Below are 13,272 nucleotides of genomic sequence, written 5' to 3'. Positions count from 1 at the left end.
AGAGAGAACAGTGTTGCTGGCTAAAGAAACAGCATATGTGGGACAAGACAAAGCTTGTCTCCTTGGGGTGGTGGGAGAAGATCCAGGGGCTGGAGCTCCTGGCAAAGGTCAAAGGTGGAGAGAAGCAGGGGCTGGCTCAAGCAGGGCTTGTGAGGCCAGGACTAGAAATCCCGAGGGCTGTCCTTGGGGAGCCATGAGGGAGATATGCTTGGTGGAGAGATGCAACCCCCAGCCACTATGTTGAGCAGGGACTGGGCAGCTAAGGGTGGAGACAGAGAGTCCCAAGCAGGGGCCGGGGCAGATGTCCAGGAGGGAGGGGGCAGTGGCCTGGACCAGATGGAGATTGAAGTGGGTGGATCCGAGGAATATCTGGGAAGCAGCGAGGGCAGGAGTTGGTGCCTTACTAGATAATGGGCTGAGGGAGAAGGGGGAAGCTGTGGGACCAGGTTTTGGCTAAGCAAACAGGTGTGGCCAGGAGAACGAGCCCCCCGACTGGGAATAGCCTGGTGGAAGGCTCTGAGCGATGCTGGCCTGTCAAGAGCTGATGGCCGTCCTGACCTGAGCAGGGTCCTGCCCGGCATGGAGCTTGCCTTCCCACGCTGCAGCCCGGAGGCACCTTCTCCTTTCTCCCCAGAAGCCCTAACCTCCAGGTGAGAGAGTGGACCATGCCTGCCCAGGCACCCCAACAGCCCTCCAGACCTCAGACGGAGGCACAGGCGGCCGCCTTCTAGGTCTTCTCTGTTTTTCAATGCAAAGGGAGGGTGCCACGAGGAATCACCAGGCTGCGGCTGCCTGTAGCAGGGTAGGGGAGCTCAGGCTGCGGGGACTGGAAGACGAGTCCCAAGAATGCCAGCTTCGGAAAAAGCCAGGGGCCCCATTCCCACAGAGGCACTGGCCCTGCCACTGGACCACAGGGATGTCAATGTCACTTCCTCCTGAGTGCTCTAGAGAAAACAAACAAACGGGCTTAATCGTTTACACATGCTGCTTCGGGAAGCTGGGAAGGAGGGGGCACGACAGCCCTCCCTGTAAGAGAAAAAATATTCAAACACTGCTGTCACTATTGTAGCCCTAATTGCAGGGTTGTGTGGGCAGCTCACTGGGCACCCGTCCCAGGATATAACTTTGCACAAGGACAAGGTACCTGATGCCTGGCTCAGGCTGGGGGGAGCTTGGAATCCTCCTCTCTCTGCCTGCCTTTGCCCATTTGGCCAACTGGGTTTGGGAGAGGGCATTGCATGTGTCTGCTTTCAGTTTTTCTTAGAAAAAAGGAACTTGGGTTGAGACAGACAGAGAGGGAGAGGGAGAAAGAGATGGAAAGGCAGTTTGGCTCTTGCAAAACCTGAGAAATAAAGATCAGTTTCTGGCTCTGTGGCCATGGGCAAGACACTTCCCTCAGCCTCTGTTTCTTCCTCTGTAAAATGAGAGGAAATAATAGAATCCACCTCACGGGTTAGTGGCACAGTCTCCATAATTGGACACTTGTGTGTATCCCCGAAGAGCACAGAGTGAGAGGTGGAGTTTGAGGAAGTCAAAATACACCCAGAAATGACAGTTTCCCTGCCCAGGGGGACCAGGCACTCATGGCTCAGGGGCTCTTCCCCATGAGCCCCTCAGGCCCCACACTCCTCTGGGGTGCCAGTTGGTGGCCAAAGTCAAAATGGCGTCCTCAGCTCCCGCACCTCTGCCGCCCGCCCCTGGAGGGCGCTGTGGAGCCACTGTGGGGCAGGGAGCCAGATTCCCGCCGGGATCCTGAGAACCACTGGCCATCATCAGGGCTGGCGGCTGGCTCCTGAGCCAACCTCCTCTTGGAAAACAAAGAAACAACAAACCCCAAACCACCAGCAGGGATCACAGCGTAAAACCTAGCACAGGCGTTCCGGAACTTAATTCTGGCAAAATGTACCAACAGCCACGAAAACGCTGGCGTGCTTTCACCCAGTAATTCCATCTCTGAGCCCTTACTACAAGAAATAATACAAAATGGGGAAAAAGCGACGTGCACAAGGATGTTTATCACATATTTTATACATGCAATGTAAAAAATCTGGGAAGATACAAACCAAGATGTAACTAACCTAACTTTAATGGTGGCTCACAATCTGATAGTCTCCATATTTTTTCTAATGTGGCTAATAATTTTATATAAAAATAAAACGATCTAAAAAAAAATCCAAGCAGGTCATTGTAATGGTCTCAAATACATAAGGGGCTCTTTGAAGGTAAAAAGTGCCCTTTCATCCCTGTCTTTTATGTCTCCCTTGCCTAGGAGAGAGCTGAACATGAGCTTTGGACATCTATGAGTCTGTGGTGTCCTCCAGTCACCCCCTGGGAATGGAGGCATGACTGCCAAGCCCCTCTTCAAAGTTCTCTACCCCTCTGCCTAGTAACTCACCATTAGTCTTTCAGGTCTTGAAGCTTTTGTTTTATATTGCAACTGCTGGCAGAAGAGTGTTTGAGAACATCTTATTTATTAGTTTACACCTTAAGAGAAATGGGACAGGGATTGAGCTTGGGATATGAGAGCATGGGCACCCTGAAGTCAATGGGGAATTCAAAGGAGAGGTATGTGGTGGGCAGAATTCTAAGTCTGTGACTCCAGCCCTGCTGTCCACACTTGAGCACAAGCAGAACCGGTGGCTTGCTTCTAAGCAATAGAATAGAACAAGGGTGGAGGGATTTTGCAGATGTAATTAAGGTCCCTAATCAGACTTTGACTTTGACTTAATCAGAAAGGAGATTATCCTGGGTGGGCCTGACCTCATCAGGCAAACCCTTTAAAAGTGAGTCCAGATGCTCCCTGAAAGAAGAGATTCAAAGCAGGAGAGATGCTTTCCTGCTGGCCTTGAAGAAGCAAACAACCAGGTTGGGAACTGCCTATGCAGAGAGGTGGCTTCTAGGAGCTCAGGGCTTCCGTCTTACCACAGCAAGGAGCTGAACTCCGCCAACAACCTGGGTGAGCTTGGGAGAGGACACTGAGCTCTCCAGTTGAGCATGCAACCTGGAACCCAGCTAAGCCATGCCCAGACTTCCAACCTATAGAAACTGGGAGGTAATAAGTATGTGTTGTCTTAAGCCAGGGAGTTTGTGGCCACTTGTCACACAGCCATAGAAAACTAACACAGGCGGGGACAGAGCTTGGACATCCATCCTGAGCTCTGCCTCCCTCTGTCCTCAGTCCATCCCAGGAGATCTCGGGCCCACCACAGAGCAGAGTTGAGGTCACTGTTCAAATTAGCTGCTAGGCCACAGTAACAGCCTTCTGTCTTATCTCCTTCCAGGCGGTTCTGCACAAGCTGACAGGTTAATTGTCCTAAAACACAGCCTTACTCATGCCCCTCCCCTGCTTAAAGCCTCCTATGGCTCCCAGGGCCCTCCTAGCAAAGTTCAGTCTCCCAGGGCTGGTCTTCAAGACTCCACCGTCTGTTCCTAATGACCCTGTCCAGCCTGAACCCCGCCTCGGCCCCTACCCCAGATTCATGACCATCCCGCCAACTCAGTCCCCTCCCCTCACGGCACTTCCCCCTCCCTCCATTTCCCAGGCGGCAATGTCCTTGCCACCCAACTCATGTCTGCCAGTTAAAATCCATTCCGATGAAGGTTACAATAAAGCGTCAACTTAAAAAAATCAAGTTAACTTCTAGGCAGTCAGCGGGTAGGTCAGCATCTCCGGGGAGATGTGCATAGTTTGAAAAAAGAATAATTCAGTGTTATAATTTTATATCTGGAAAATGGGGGAAATATCCGTTTATTTTCATTATTGAAACTTTAAAAGGTGAAGCTAGTCAAAGTCTTCTTGGCTGCCGCAGATGCCTGAGGAACAAACATCATCACGTGGGCAGCCACACAGCAGAACCTCCAGGGAGCATGAGAACGTAGCATTGGCTCAGAGGGCACGGAACACTGCCTACCTCACAGTCCCTCTCTCTTTTGCATATGTGTGTGTGTGTGTGTATATATATAAATATATATAAAAATTTTTAAATATGCATTGTAAGAAAATCTGGAGAGTCATAAACCAAAATGTTAACAGTAATTTTCTCAGGGAGGTGGGATTGTGGGTGGTCTCTATTCTTTATTTACACACTTGTAAAATTCTCTTCTTGGGTTCTAAACCTTGACAAAACTCTTTAAAATACTATCCAGATTGGAACCATCTTTTTGGAGGATAATTAGACAATATACACAACAAGCCTTAGAAACAGGCATGCCTTTTGAGCCAGTCATTTTACTTCTGGAAATACACCTTAGAGAAATGGATGCATTACAGAGATTTATGCACAAAGATGCCTGCAAAAACAATGCTTATGTTAATGCAAACTGGAAAATGAATTATCCAACAATAAGGGTTGATTAAATAAATGATGAGGGTGCTCAACATGATGGAATGCCGGGGAGCTATTAACTTTTAAGCTATTGACCATCGAGAGCCCTGGGAGGAAGTGGAGATATACTATTAAAGGAAAATCTCAAGCAATGACAAAAGGCCGGGGTGTTGCCAGGAGACTGTGAGCCTGTGTACATGGACGCCACCCATGTCTGACACACGGACATCTCCCCAGTGCCAAATCAGGGCCTGGTGCTAAGATGCCCTTGATAAATATTTTTTTTGTTGTGGGATTCCATCCTGGATAAAAACCATCCTGAATCTCAATCTTTCTATTCTATGTATGCACACACACATTTGTTTTACAGAGATACTCCCCTGGGGGCCAGGCACTCTTCCAGGGCCTGGAGACACAGGTACACAGGAACAACACAGACCCAAGTCCCTGCCCTCCCTGAGCAAACCTTCTAGAAGGGGAGACAGATGATAAAGAAGGGGAAGATGTTTGGCACAGAGGCGATCGTGCAGGGCTTTGGCGGCCACGTGGGAACTCAATTTCTCTCCCAGTGGGATGGAAGCCACCAGAGGGCTTTGCATGCAGGAGGGATGGAGCCTCTGGCTCCGGGTGAGGAATGGACCTTGGAGGATTAGGGTGGATGCAGGGATCTGGTTGGGAGGCTATTGCAGTGACCAGGCCCTCATGGCAACATGCACAAACGTGGGTTCCAGAAAGCTCTGAGTGTGGCCTGTGATGGCCTCCATGTGGTGAGAGTAAAGGAGGTTTTTACTTTCTTCTCTGAATTTTTCTATAATTACCACATCTTTGACATTGACCATTACTGATGAGTACATAAAATTAATAATTTTTAAAAAGTCCATCCACCTTCAATTTCTTATTCAAATGATGCCTCTCTCAGGAAGCCCTCCTGGATTCCCACCAGCCTCAGCTGACACTAGCCTCTTCTGTGATTTCCCAAGGCCCAGCCTGACTGGAATTCACAGCCTGTGGCTGAGAGGGAGTCCCAGAGTTTCCTTGAGGGGCTGTTGAGGGACTGAGAAGCACATCAGCCATCACCTATGTCAGGTGTCATCCTAAGAAGGTGTATATGTTGGTGTAACCAAGAAGTTAAGATTTAGAGGATGATTATGATTATTGAATCATCATATAGATATTCCTTCTTTACTTTCTGGTATATTAGGATAGACAGAGGGAAATACCTGAAATCTCTGAACTGTAATCCAGCTGCCTTGATCACTGATAATGCTTGCATAGCCTTTATTTTGCGCCCTTGTGACTGGAGAAACTTTGTGACTGACCTCTACCAGTACCCATTTAATCCAGTTTTTCAACTTTGGTGTCTTGTGATCACTGAAGACAGCCCCTAATGTTTATTAGTGAAGGGCCTTGGGTCAGCCCAGAACTATCCCACCCAAGTCCAAAGTTATCTTGATAACTGAAGCTGGACCTAATCAAAATGGGCCCACCTGACATGCGTAGTAGCTTAGACTTTAAGGTCACCTATACCTCATTATAATACTAAAAATCATGCCCATTGTCATATGAAGTCCACCATTTACTTACATACGTTCTGTGACTAAGCTTCTAATCAATCAGTGCATACTCAATAATTAGATCACCTCCAATTACATCATCTAGAGACTGTGCTCATTATCCTAAAACCTGCCCATCTTTTGATACTATAAAATTATCAGAATTACTGCAGTTCTGGGAGACAGATTTTTAGGCCAATAGGCTGTCTGACCTCCTGCGTTGTGCCTAGCAATAAACTTTCTTTCTTTGAAAACTTGATGTCTCAGGAATTGGTTATTTGAGCACATCAGGCAGAGAGCCCACCACTTCTGATGAGTATCATTGGGAGAGGGGACAAAGGGTTCCATAGCATTAGTCCAAACTGGCAACATTTTGAGGAGAGGTCCTCCAAATTCCAACCTACTATCCCTCGGAAGAAGATGCACCCAGAAGCAGACCCCAGCCTCAGCCCCATTCACTGCCCCAAAGAGGCCAAAAAACCCTCCTGGCCTGTCTCCCTGAGCTGTGGCTCTGGGAGCCCCGGGGCTCCCGCTCAGCATTCCCCATCCCCAGATGCAGGCCATCAGGGCCGACACTTGCCACTGCCCCAACCCTCAGGTCAGGAGGGAGGAGGCAGCCCCTGAGAGGCTTCACAGGTACTGGCCCAAGTCTGGGTGGGGTCTGGGAGGAGTGTGTGCTGCCTTTGAAGGAATGAAGGAAGGGGAAGAATGTCACTGGTGGCCCAGAAGTTGAGCTTGCACTCAGCGCTCAAGTGTCTTCTGGGGACGGCCGAGTCCTGCTGCGTGAACCCTGGCGGGGTCAGCTGACATGATTGGTCATGTGGTTCCCCATCCAACTTGGCTTGCCTTGCTGTGCTCACTCAGCAATGCCTGGGAGGTGGGCGCTGGCTCTCCTGGGGCCCCGGGTTGTGTTTCAGGTTTGCAAGGTTGCCACCAGCATCAGATGCCCCTCCTTGCCTGGGTCTAGCCAGATCCTGAGCAGGGCACTTTGCCCTCATAGCCTTCTTTTCCCCAGAAGTAAAATATAAAAACACAGAATTGTGCTCACCCCACGTGCCCCAGACTGAGCAGTCTGCCCACCCTTTAAACTGTGTGGTCCCTGCTCTAGGGTTTTTCCTCCCTCTGGCTCTACCATCTCAGATTGTTGGTTGGGTCTCCTCTCCTGAGCCTTACTTTCCTCATCTGAAAAGCAGATTGTTTTAAGGATTGAGAAAACATGCTGCGCCCAGCCCACTGCTTAGCAAACAGTAAGTGCTCAATACCTGATCGTGTTCCTGTTTCCAGATGGGCAGCTTTCCAGAAATGAGCTGTGAGATGAATGGAGGCTTCATGTCACCACAAGGGGGCAGCACTATTCGCTCCCAGCGGAGAGGGTGACCAGGGCAGGGGCTCACTTGAATTTCTAGTGAGGTCTGGGGTCCCCTGAGTCCCTGGTGAGGCCCCCGCCCTGCAGGTCCCAACAGTCAGAGGGGACAGAAGTTCAGGGACTGCAGAGCGGTGAGGAGGACTTCCCCAGATCCTGGAGAAAATGGAGCAGTGCTGGGAGGGAGACGGACGCAGTTCAGCAGAGTGAACAGGGGCTCTGGGGGGCTGCACACCTTCTGGAGCCTCAGTTTCTTTGTTTGTAAAATTGGAGCTGATACCAGCACCCATGAGGTGGGTGCATCACAGGGAGGGGTGTCCAGGATTCAGGCATTTCTGGGTCCCCCTTGCAGGAGGCAGGAAGGTGTCTTGGGACATCCTGCTTGCTGTGTCACTTAATTCCCGGGGTGTATCTGTGTGTTTGCCAATTTGGCCCAAGGCACACATCAGCAAAAAACACCCACCAAACTGGAGCATCGGCCAGACATAAGGAACAGGCAATCCAAGCGGCTGCGAGGCAGTTGGCTGATTTAATGATTAAAAACTACCACTCACCTTAGACAAGAGTCTAGGAAAGACACTTCCCCACATGCCCCAACCCCACAGATTCCCCAAAGGCGTGAGCATTTGCAGCTTCCAAACCTCACAGACATGGATGGAGCCAGAAAGTTCCTTTTGCTCGTTGGTCATTTGAGTCCATTGTTCTTGATGGGCAGCCCTCTGGAGCAACGAAACCTTCTGGAAGAAGAAGCTGCCTCCCACCCACACCTGAGAAGGACCGAGCAAAGGAATGTGGAGCAGTGGTGGAGGGAAGTGTGGACAGGGAGCAGGGAGGGTAACCCCACCCATTGCTCACTAAACTCCCACATAAGAGAAATCACAGGACAGTCTGCCCGTCCTGGGCCCTACATCTGGAGGGCACCGGGCTGGCCATCCCTCGGATTCACGTGAGGAGCCTTTTGAAAATACAGATGTCCAGGCCTCTGTAGGCCCCATCCTGGACCGCCTGAGCCAGAGTCTCTGTGGGTCTGAGAAGTTTGCATTTTTAACCCCGGATCCTGAGGACCATTAGGTTTAGGAATGCTGAACTTGAGTCTCCCTCATGCTCCCACTCCTCAGAGAGGGAGAGAGCGTGATGCTTTTAAGGCTCTATCAAGCTTGACAGCCCCTCTCTATATGTCTCCAACCCACCACTTCATCCAGGAATCCGAAGAGCTGAAAAACTCATACACACACACACACACACACACACACAGGCACACACAAATGTGCACACACACAGGCCCTCAGGGATCCACCCGCTCAGCAGGTTGCCAGGAAACCACAATCTTGAGTGCCCCAGGTCCAGCCGAGCCGCCGTGCTATTGCAGCCGAGGAGGCGTAGCTGCCGGTCAGAGGTGGCGGGCTGCTTCCCAGAGGATCTGCAGGGCCATGGAGACGCAGGGGAGCTGGGCCAGGGTGTAGGCCAAGGAGCGGGTGGGAGCCCGCAGCTTCCCCAGGTAGGCCACGGTGTGCACCATGCGGCCCACGAAGATGACGAGGAAGTGCATCTGGGCGACAAAGGGGTCCGGGCCCAGGAAGGAGTAGACAAAGCCCAGGAACAGGAAGGGGTAGATGGTCTCCATGTCGTTCCGGTGGGCCCTGGGAAGGCAAGAGGGGTGCGTGCAGTCAGCCAGGCATTAGCTTTGGGGCCGTGGGCCCTTTGGAGAATGTGGTGAAAGGGCACAAGTCCATTTGTGGCCAGGACAAAGAGATTCCTGAGAGGCGGGGTGGGGTTGGGGATGGCAGCAATGCCAAGGTTATGCCTGCAAGCAGCTGAGGAAACGAAGGCCCTGATTATTGAAATAGGAGTCTAAAGGGGCTGCCAGTCTGGGATTTCCTGACCATGGCCCTAGGGTTCCCTGGGACCTGGCCTGTGGAAACCAGGGGCTCAGAGGGGTTATGGGCCTCGCAAAGGTGGTGGGTGATAGAGCCTGGATTCAAACTGAGGTCTCACTGGAATCTGTGTGCTCTACCACGAGGGTGAGCTTCTGACTTAGGCCTGAGGCTGCCCTCCTTCCAAATGCAGATTCCTGGGAGGAATGGGGACAGAGCCTAAGAGCATGCATTTGAAATGAACGCCTGGCTCTGTCTTGTTCTGATTCTAAATATAAGCCCTGCCCCCTTTGGAGATAATAACAACAAGAACAAGTTCCACTTACTGGAGCTGACCAATCACCAGGCCATGGCGAAACTGTTCATTTCGTTCTTGCTGTCCTGTTTCCTTTTTGTTTAAAATAATCAAGTGTGTGAGTGTGTGTGGTGGAGAACGAGGGGCCTGTGTATAAACCTGCCATAAATAAAGGGTCCAGAAAGAAAACTCACCCACTTCTGGTAGGAGTTAGTTTACAGTTTCCATGATCCCCACTAATGTCAGCTTCCTTGACGAAGGGTGGGGAAGTCGAGTCCCATAAATTAGAGACTGCTCGAGCTACTGAAGCCATAGATGGCCACGATGGAAGCTCAAATAAACAAGATCCCGGTGCCCGGGCTGTGACCTCCCCTCAATGACAGGCCAATGTGTGAGGTGCGGAGACACTGCTGGGAACAGAAGCTCCTTCTCCAGCCTTATGGCTGGAATGCATTTCACCAACACTTCATCCCAACTGTCCAGGCTCAGCCCAGTAGCCCCTGGATGGTGACCTGCCGTGGAGTCCTCCACTTCCCTCCCACTCTTGGAGAGAGTCTTGGGCAAGGGCCACGGTATGCTGACCTGATAAAAAGGAAGTGAGCAGGGCAGTGAAGATCCTGGAACAACTGGCAACCCAATGCTGTGGGAAACCCAATGCACAATCAGGGTGGGGGTAGTCAGGAGGAGATATTTGAGCTGCAGTCTGAATGATGAGGAGCCAGCTGTGTAGGGGGAGAACTTTCCATGGAGAGGGACCAGCATGTGCAAAGGCCCTGAGGTGAGAATGAGCTGAGTGCTCAAGGCACAGGAAAGAGACTGTTGGCTGGAGTATGGTGCATGAGAGGGAGTGAGGCAGGGTGAACGTGGGACAGGAGCCTTGGGAAGCAGGAATAAGGAGTCTGGGATTCAATCTGGGTATATAAAAGCTCCTGCAAACCCAGCAGGGTCTGGGTTCTTCTCAAGCCAAACTCAGGACACTGCAGCTTGCACCTCTGTCCCCACATCCCGAGGCCAACATGGAGCTTTCTTCTCCTTTTCCACTGAATTGCGACCTTGGGACCCAGCCATGGGGAAAGTAAGTCTGCAGCAGGGCTGCTCCTACCCAGATGTGGGCAAGACTGCCGCCTGCTCATACAAGCGAGAGGCAGGCTGTGACGGGACCCGAGGAAGCTGACAATAGGGAAGAAAGAAAACGAGAAACCAAGCACCAGTTTCACTCCAATTCCCCAGTCAAGTAAGTCCCTCACCTTCCTGGGTGGAGGACAGCTTGGGGACAGTCAGAGGGCGAGGCCACAAGCATTCCTTAAAATTGCTCTGCCCTGTGGAAATGGGACTGTGGATACCAACATCCCCCCACATGCTGAGTAGAGGGACACCTTGGAAAAACTATTTTACATGAAGTCAGTGTGTCCCAAAACCTAATCAGCCTACTACAGGTAACTCACAAAATGCTTTTAGGTGCTACCTGGATGAATATTTTTTAATACTTATATATTTATTTTAAAGTTTCAGAAAAAGCATAACTAGCATATGGAACCCATTCATTCAGATATTTTTCCTTGAAGTATGTTTTTACGTCATGAGAGTGAGGTCAAGTTTTTGAAAGCTGTTAAGAGAATCAGTACAGGTGGAACACAAACATGGCCAAAACCTGAAAGTCTGGTGAGGGGACAGAAGCTGGGCAACCCAGAGCGGGGAGGGGAGAAGCTCACAGCAGGTGCAGGTGATTCTCTTCGAGGTGGGACCACGAGGTGGGGAGAAGCAGCCCTTGCTGAGCCCCACCTGCTAGTTCCAACAGTCACACAGTGACTCAGAGGTCAGCATTGCAGAAGAGATGGTCAAGAGCAGGGATTGAAGACCCGAGGCTCTGACTCTCAGCCGCTGGGGCTGGCCCAGCCCTGCCTGCCTCTCCTGTCTGTCCCAAACCGCAGTGGGGCTTCCACAAACTCGCAGGGGATGCCAGGGACAGGGTGAAATGGGGAAATCAGGGATGATGCAAGAAAACTCATCTCTTCCCCTGGCCCCAGGAACTGAAGTGTCAAGACACAGGAATGGAGTCACGTACCAGGGAAAAGCTCAGAAGAAATGTGTCATTCCCATAATAACTGCTTTTTTAAGGTAAAAGCGACCCAAAGCAAATTCCTGCTAGACCAGACTTGCATGGCCTCCGGCAGCATCGAGCTTGCCCCTTGCCTTCAGCAGACATTGCGACATGAGCTGCATCTCACTGCTTCAGGTGACCGCGGTGGGGAGACAGGAGAGCTCAGGTTACCCCAGGTGTCCTAGGCAGGGCCAGGTGCTGGCAGCCACTTCCTGTAGGCTTCCCTGCCCGGCAGGCCCAGCAAGGATCACCCAGCCCTGATTACCATCCACATTGGTGACGTTCATGAATTCACGTTCGATACAACCTATTAGCTGCTTAAGCAGTTTTTATGGCAGGTATAAAATATAGTAAAATTGCATTCATGCAGAAGGAGAGTGGTTAGGAGCAAGAGTCTTGGACTGCCTGGGCTCAATCTCAGCTTAAGTATCTTTAGCTATGTGGTCTTGGCAAACCTGTTTTTCCACCTATGGGTGATGGTACTTTCTGCAGAGGGTGGTTGGGAGAGCTGAATGAGTTAGTACCTGTAAAGGGCTTAGAACACTGCCTGACACCATCTTCATCATCATCACCACCACCTTCACCAGCCCTGTCCTGCGTGTGATTGTTAAAGCTAAATTCACCCTGCAGGTTTTGCCAGGCTCCCTGCTGCCCTCAGACTCAGAGACCAAATTAGGGAGCACTTAAGCCAGGAGTCTCTAACCCTGCTGCCATACTAATAAGCTCGGTGGCCCCAGGCAAGTCTCTCTTCTTCTCTGAGCCTCAGTTCACCATTTACAAAATGAACGCACTGGATCATGTCTAAGGAATTCCCTAGGGCTGATACTTTGGGACCCGATCTCTTGACAAGCCAGTTCACTCAGGTGAAGACTACATGCTGCAACTAATCAGAAATATCCGAAAGCTAGAGTCAAGTGTTTACCTTCCTTCTTCAGGTAACCGCCTCCCTGCTGTTTCTTGCACAGGCCTCAGAACCTGGCCAGACCACACCTTACCGGGAAGTGTGAATAGGTTCCTTGGAAAGGGGGCTGGGTCTCTGCTTTCCTTTAGACCTGGTACCTGGTTTCTCCCAGAGCTGGACTCATGTGCCAATCTGCAAGGCAGATTTATTGCTCCAAAAATCAAGACTTAAGGGCTTTCCTGTTTTGACCAAACAAGTGACTCTGATTGGACAATAAACCCTGGTCTAATATTTAACCAGCTTTTCTTCCAGGGGTCCCCTGCTCGGGTTCCAGACAGTTTTCCGGTAGTGGATGGCAGGATGTGTGATTCTCTTAGTTCTGCTCTCTCAAGTTTCCGTGATGTTCCATGAAGTCAGAAAGTGGAGGAAGAGTCCTGGGGACCAGGAGCCCCCAGGTCTGGCATGGGCCTGTGCAGTGGGACCCCAATAAATACTCGCCAAATGGATAGAAAGCACTCAAAAAGTGCTGATGTGGATTCCAACAATTCAACCACTAGCACTAGAGATGATGTTCAGAAGAAAAAACAACCAGTCTGTATGGTTATTGCCAGCAAAAAAAAAGCCAAGAATTTGTCAGCCCACGTGGCTACTCCTGTGCCACAAGTAAGCAGTGTACATAGAACCCCCACAGCCCGGGAGAAGGTCTGAATCCTCTTTGTCACTGGTGTGAGCAAGCTGCTTCAATTACTCATCACATCCTCCTCAGACAATTTGGAAAGTCCAGCCACCTGGGGCGAGGGCCAGAGTAAGGGGTCACCAATATGGGTTACTGTACAGGAAAGTATTTTTCTCTTTCCTTC

At 50.8% G+C, this 13,272-nt stretch overlaps 1 protein-coding gene across 3 annotated transcripts in view; it reads right to left on the bottom strand.

Annotated features, from left to right (window-relative positions):
- Positions 1-7,751: 7,751 nt before the first annotated feature.
- Positions 7,752-13,272, bottom strand: part of PTGES (prostaglandin E synthase) — a 31,814-nt gene continuing 26,293 nt past the window's right edge. For all 3 annotated transcript variants that reach the window (XM_037798496.1, XM_037798494.1, XM_037798495.1), the window contains exon 4: positions 7,752-8,881. In XM_037798496.1, the coding sequence (XP_037654424.1) occupies positions 8,632-8,881 (250 nt within the window). In that variant the 3' untranslated portion in view covers positions 7,752-8,631. The remainder of the gene's footprint in view (positions 8,882-13,272) is intronic.

Source organism: Choloepus didactylus, chromosome 10, assembly GCF_015220235.1.
Source record: "Choloepus didactylus isolate mChoDid1 chromosome 10, mChoDid1.pri, whole genome shotgun sequence".
Lineage (NCBI taxonomy): Eukaryota > Metazoa > Chordata > Mammalia > Pilosa > Megalonychidae > Choloepus > Choloepus didactylus.
Note: the sequence above shows the minus strand (reverse complement) of the source record. Positions and strands in the feature narration are given on the sequence as shown.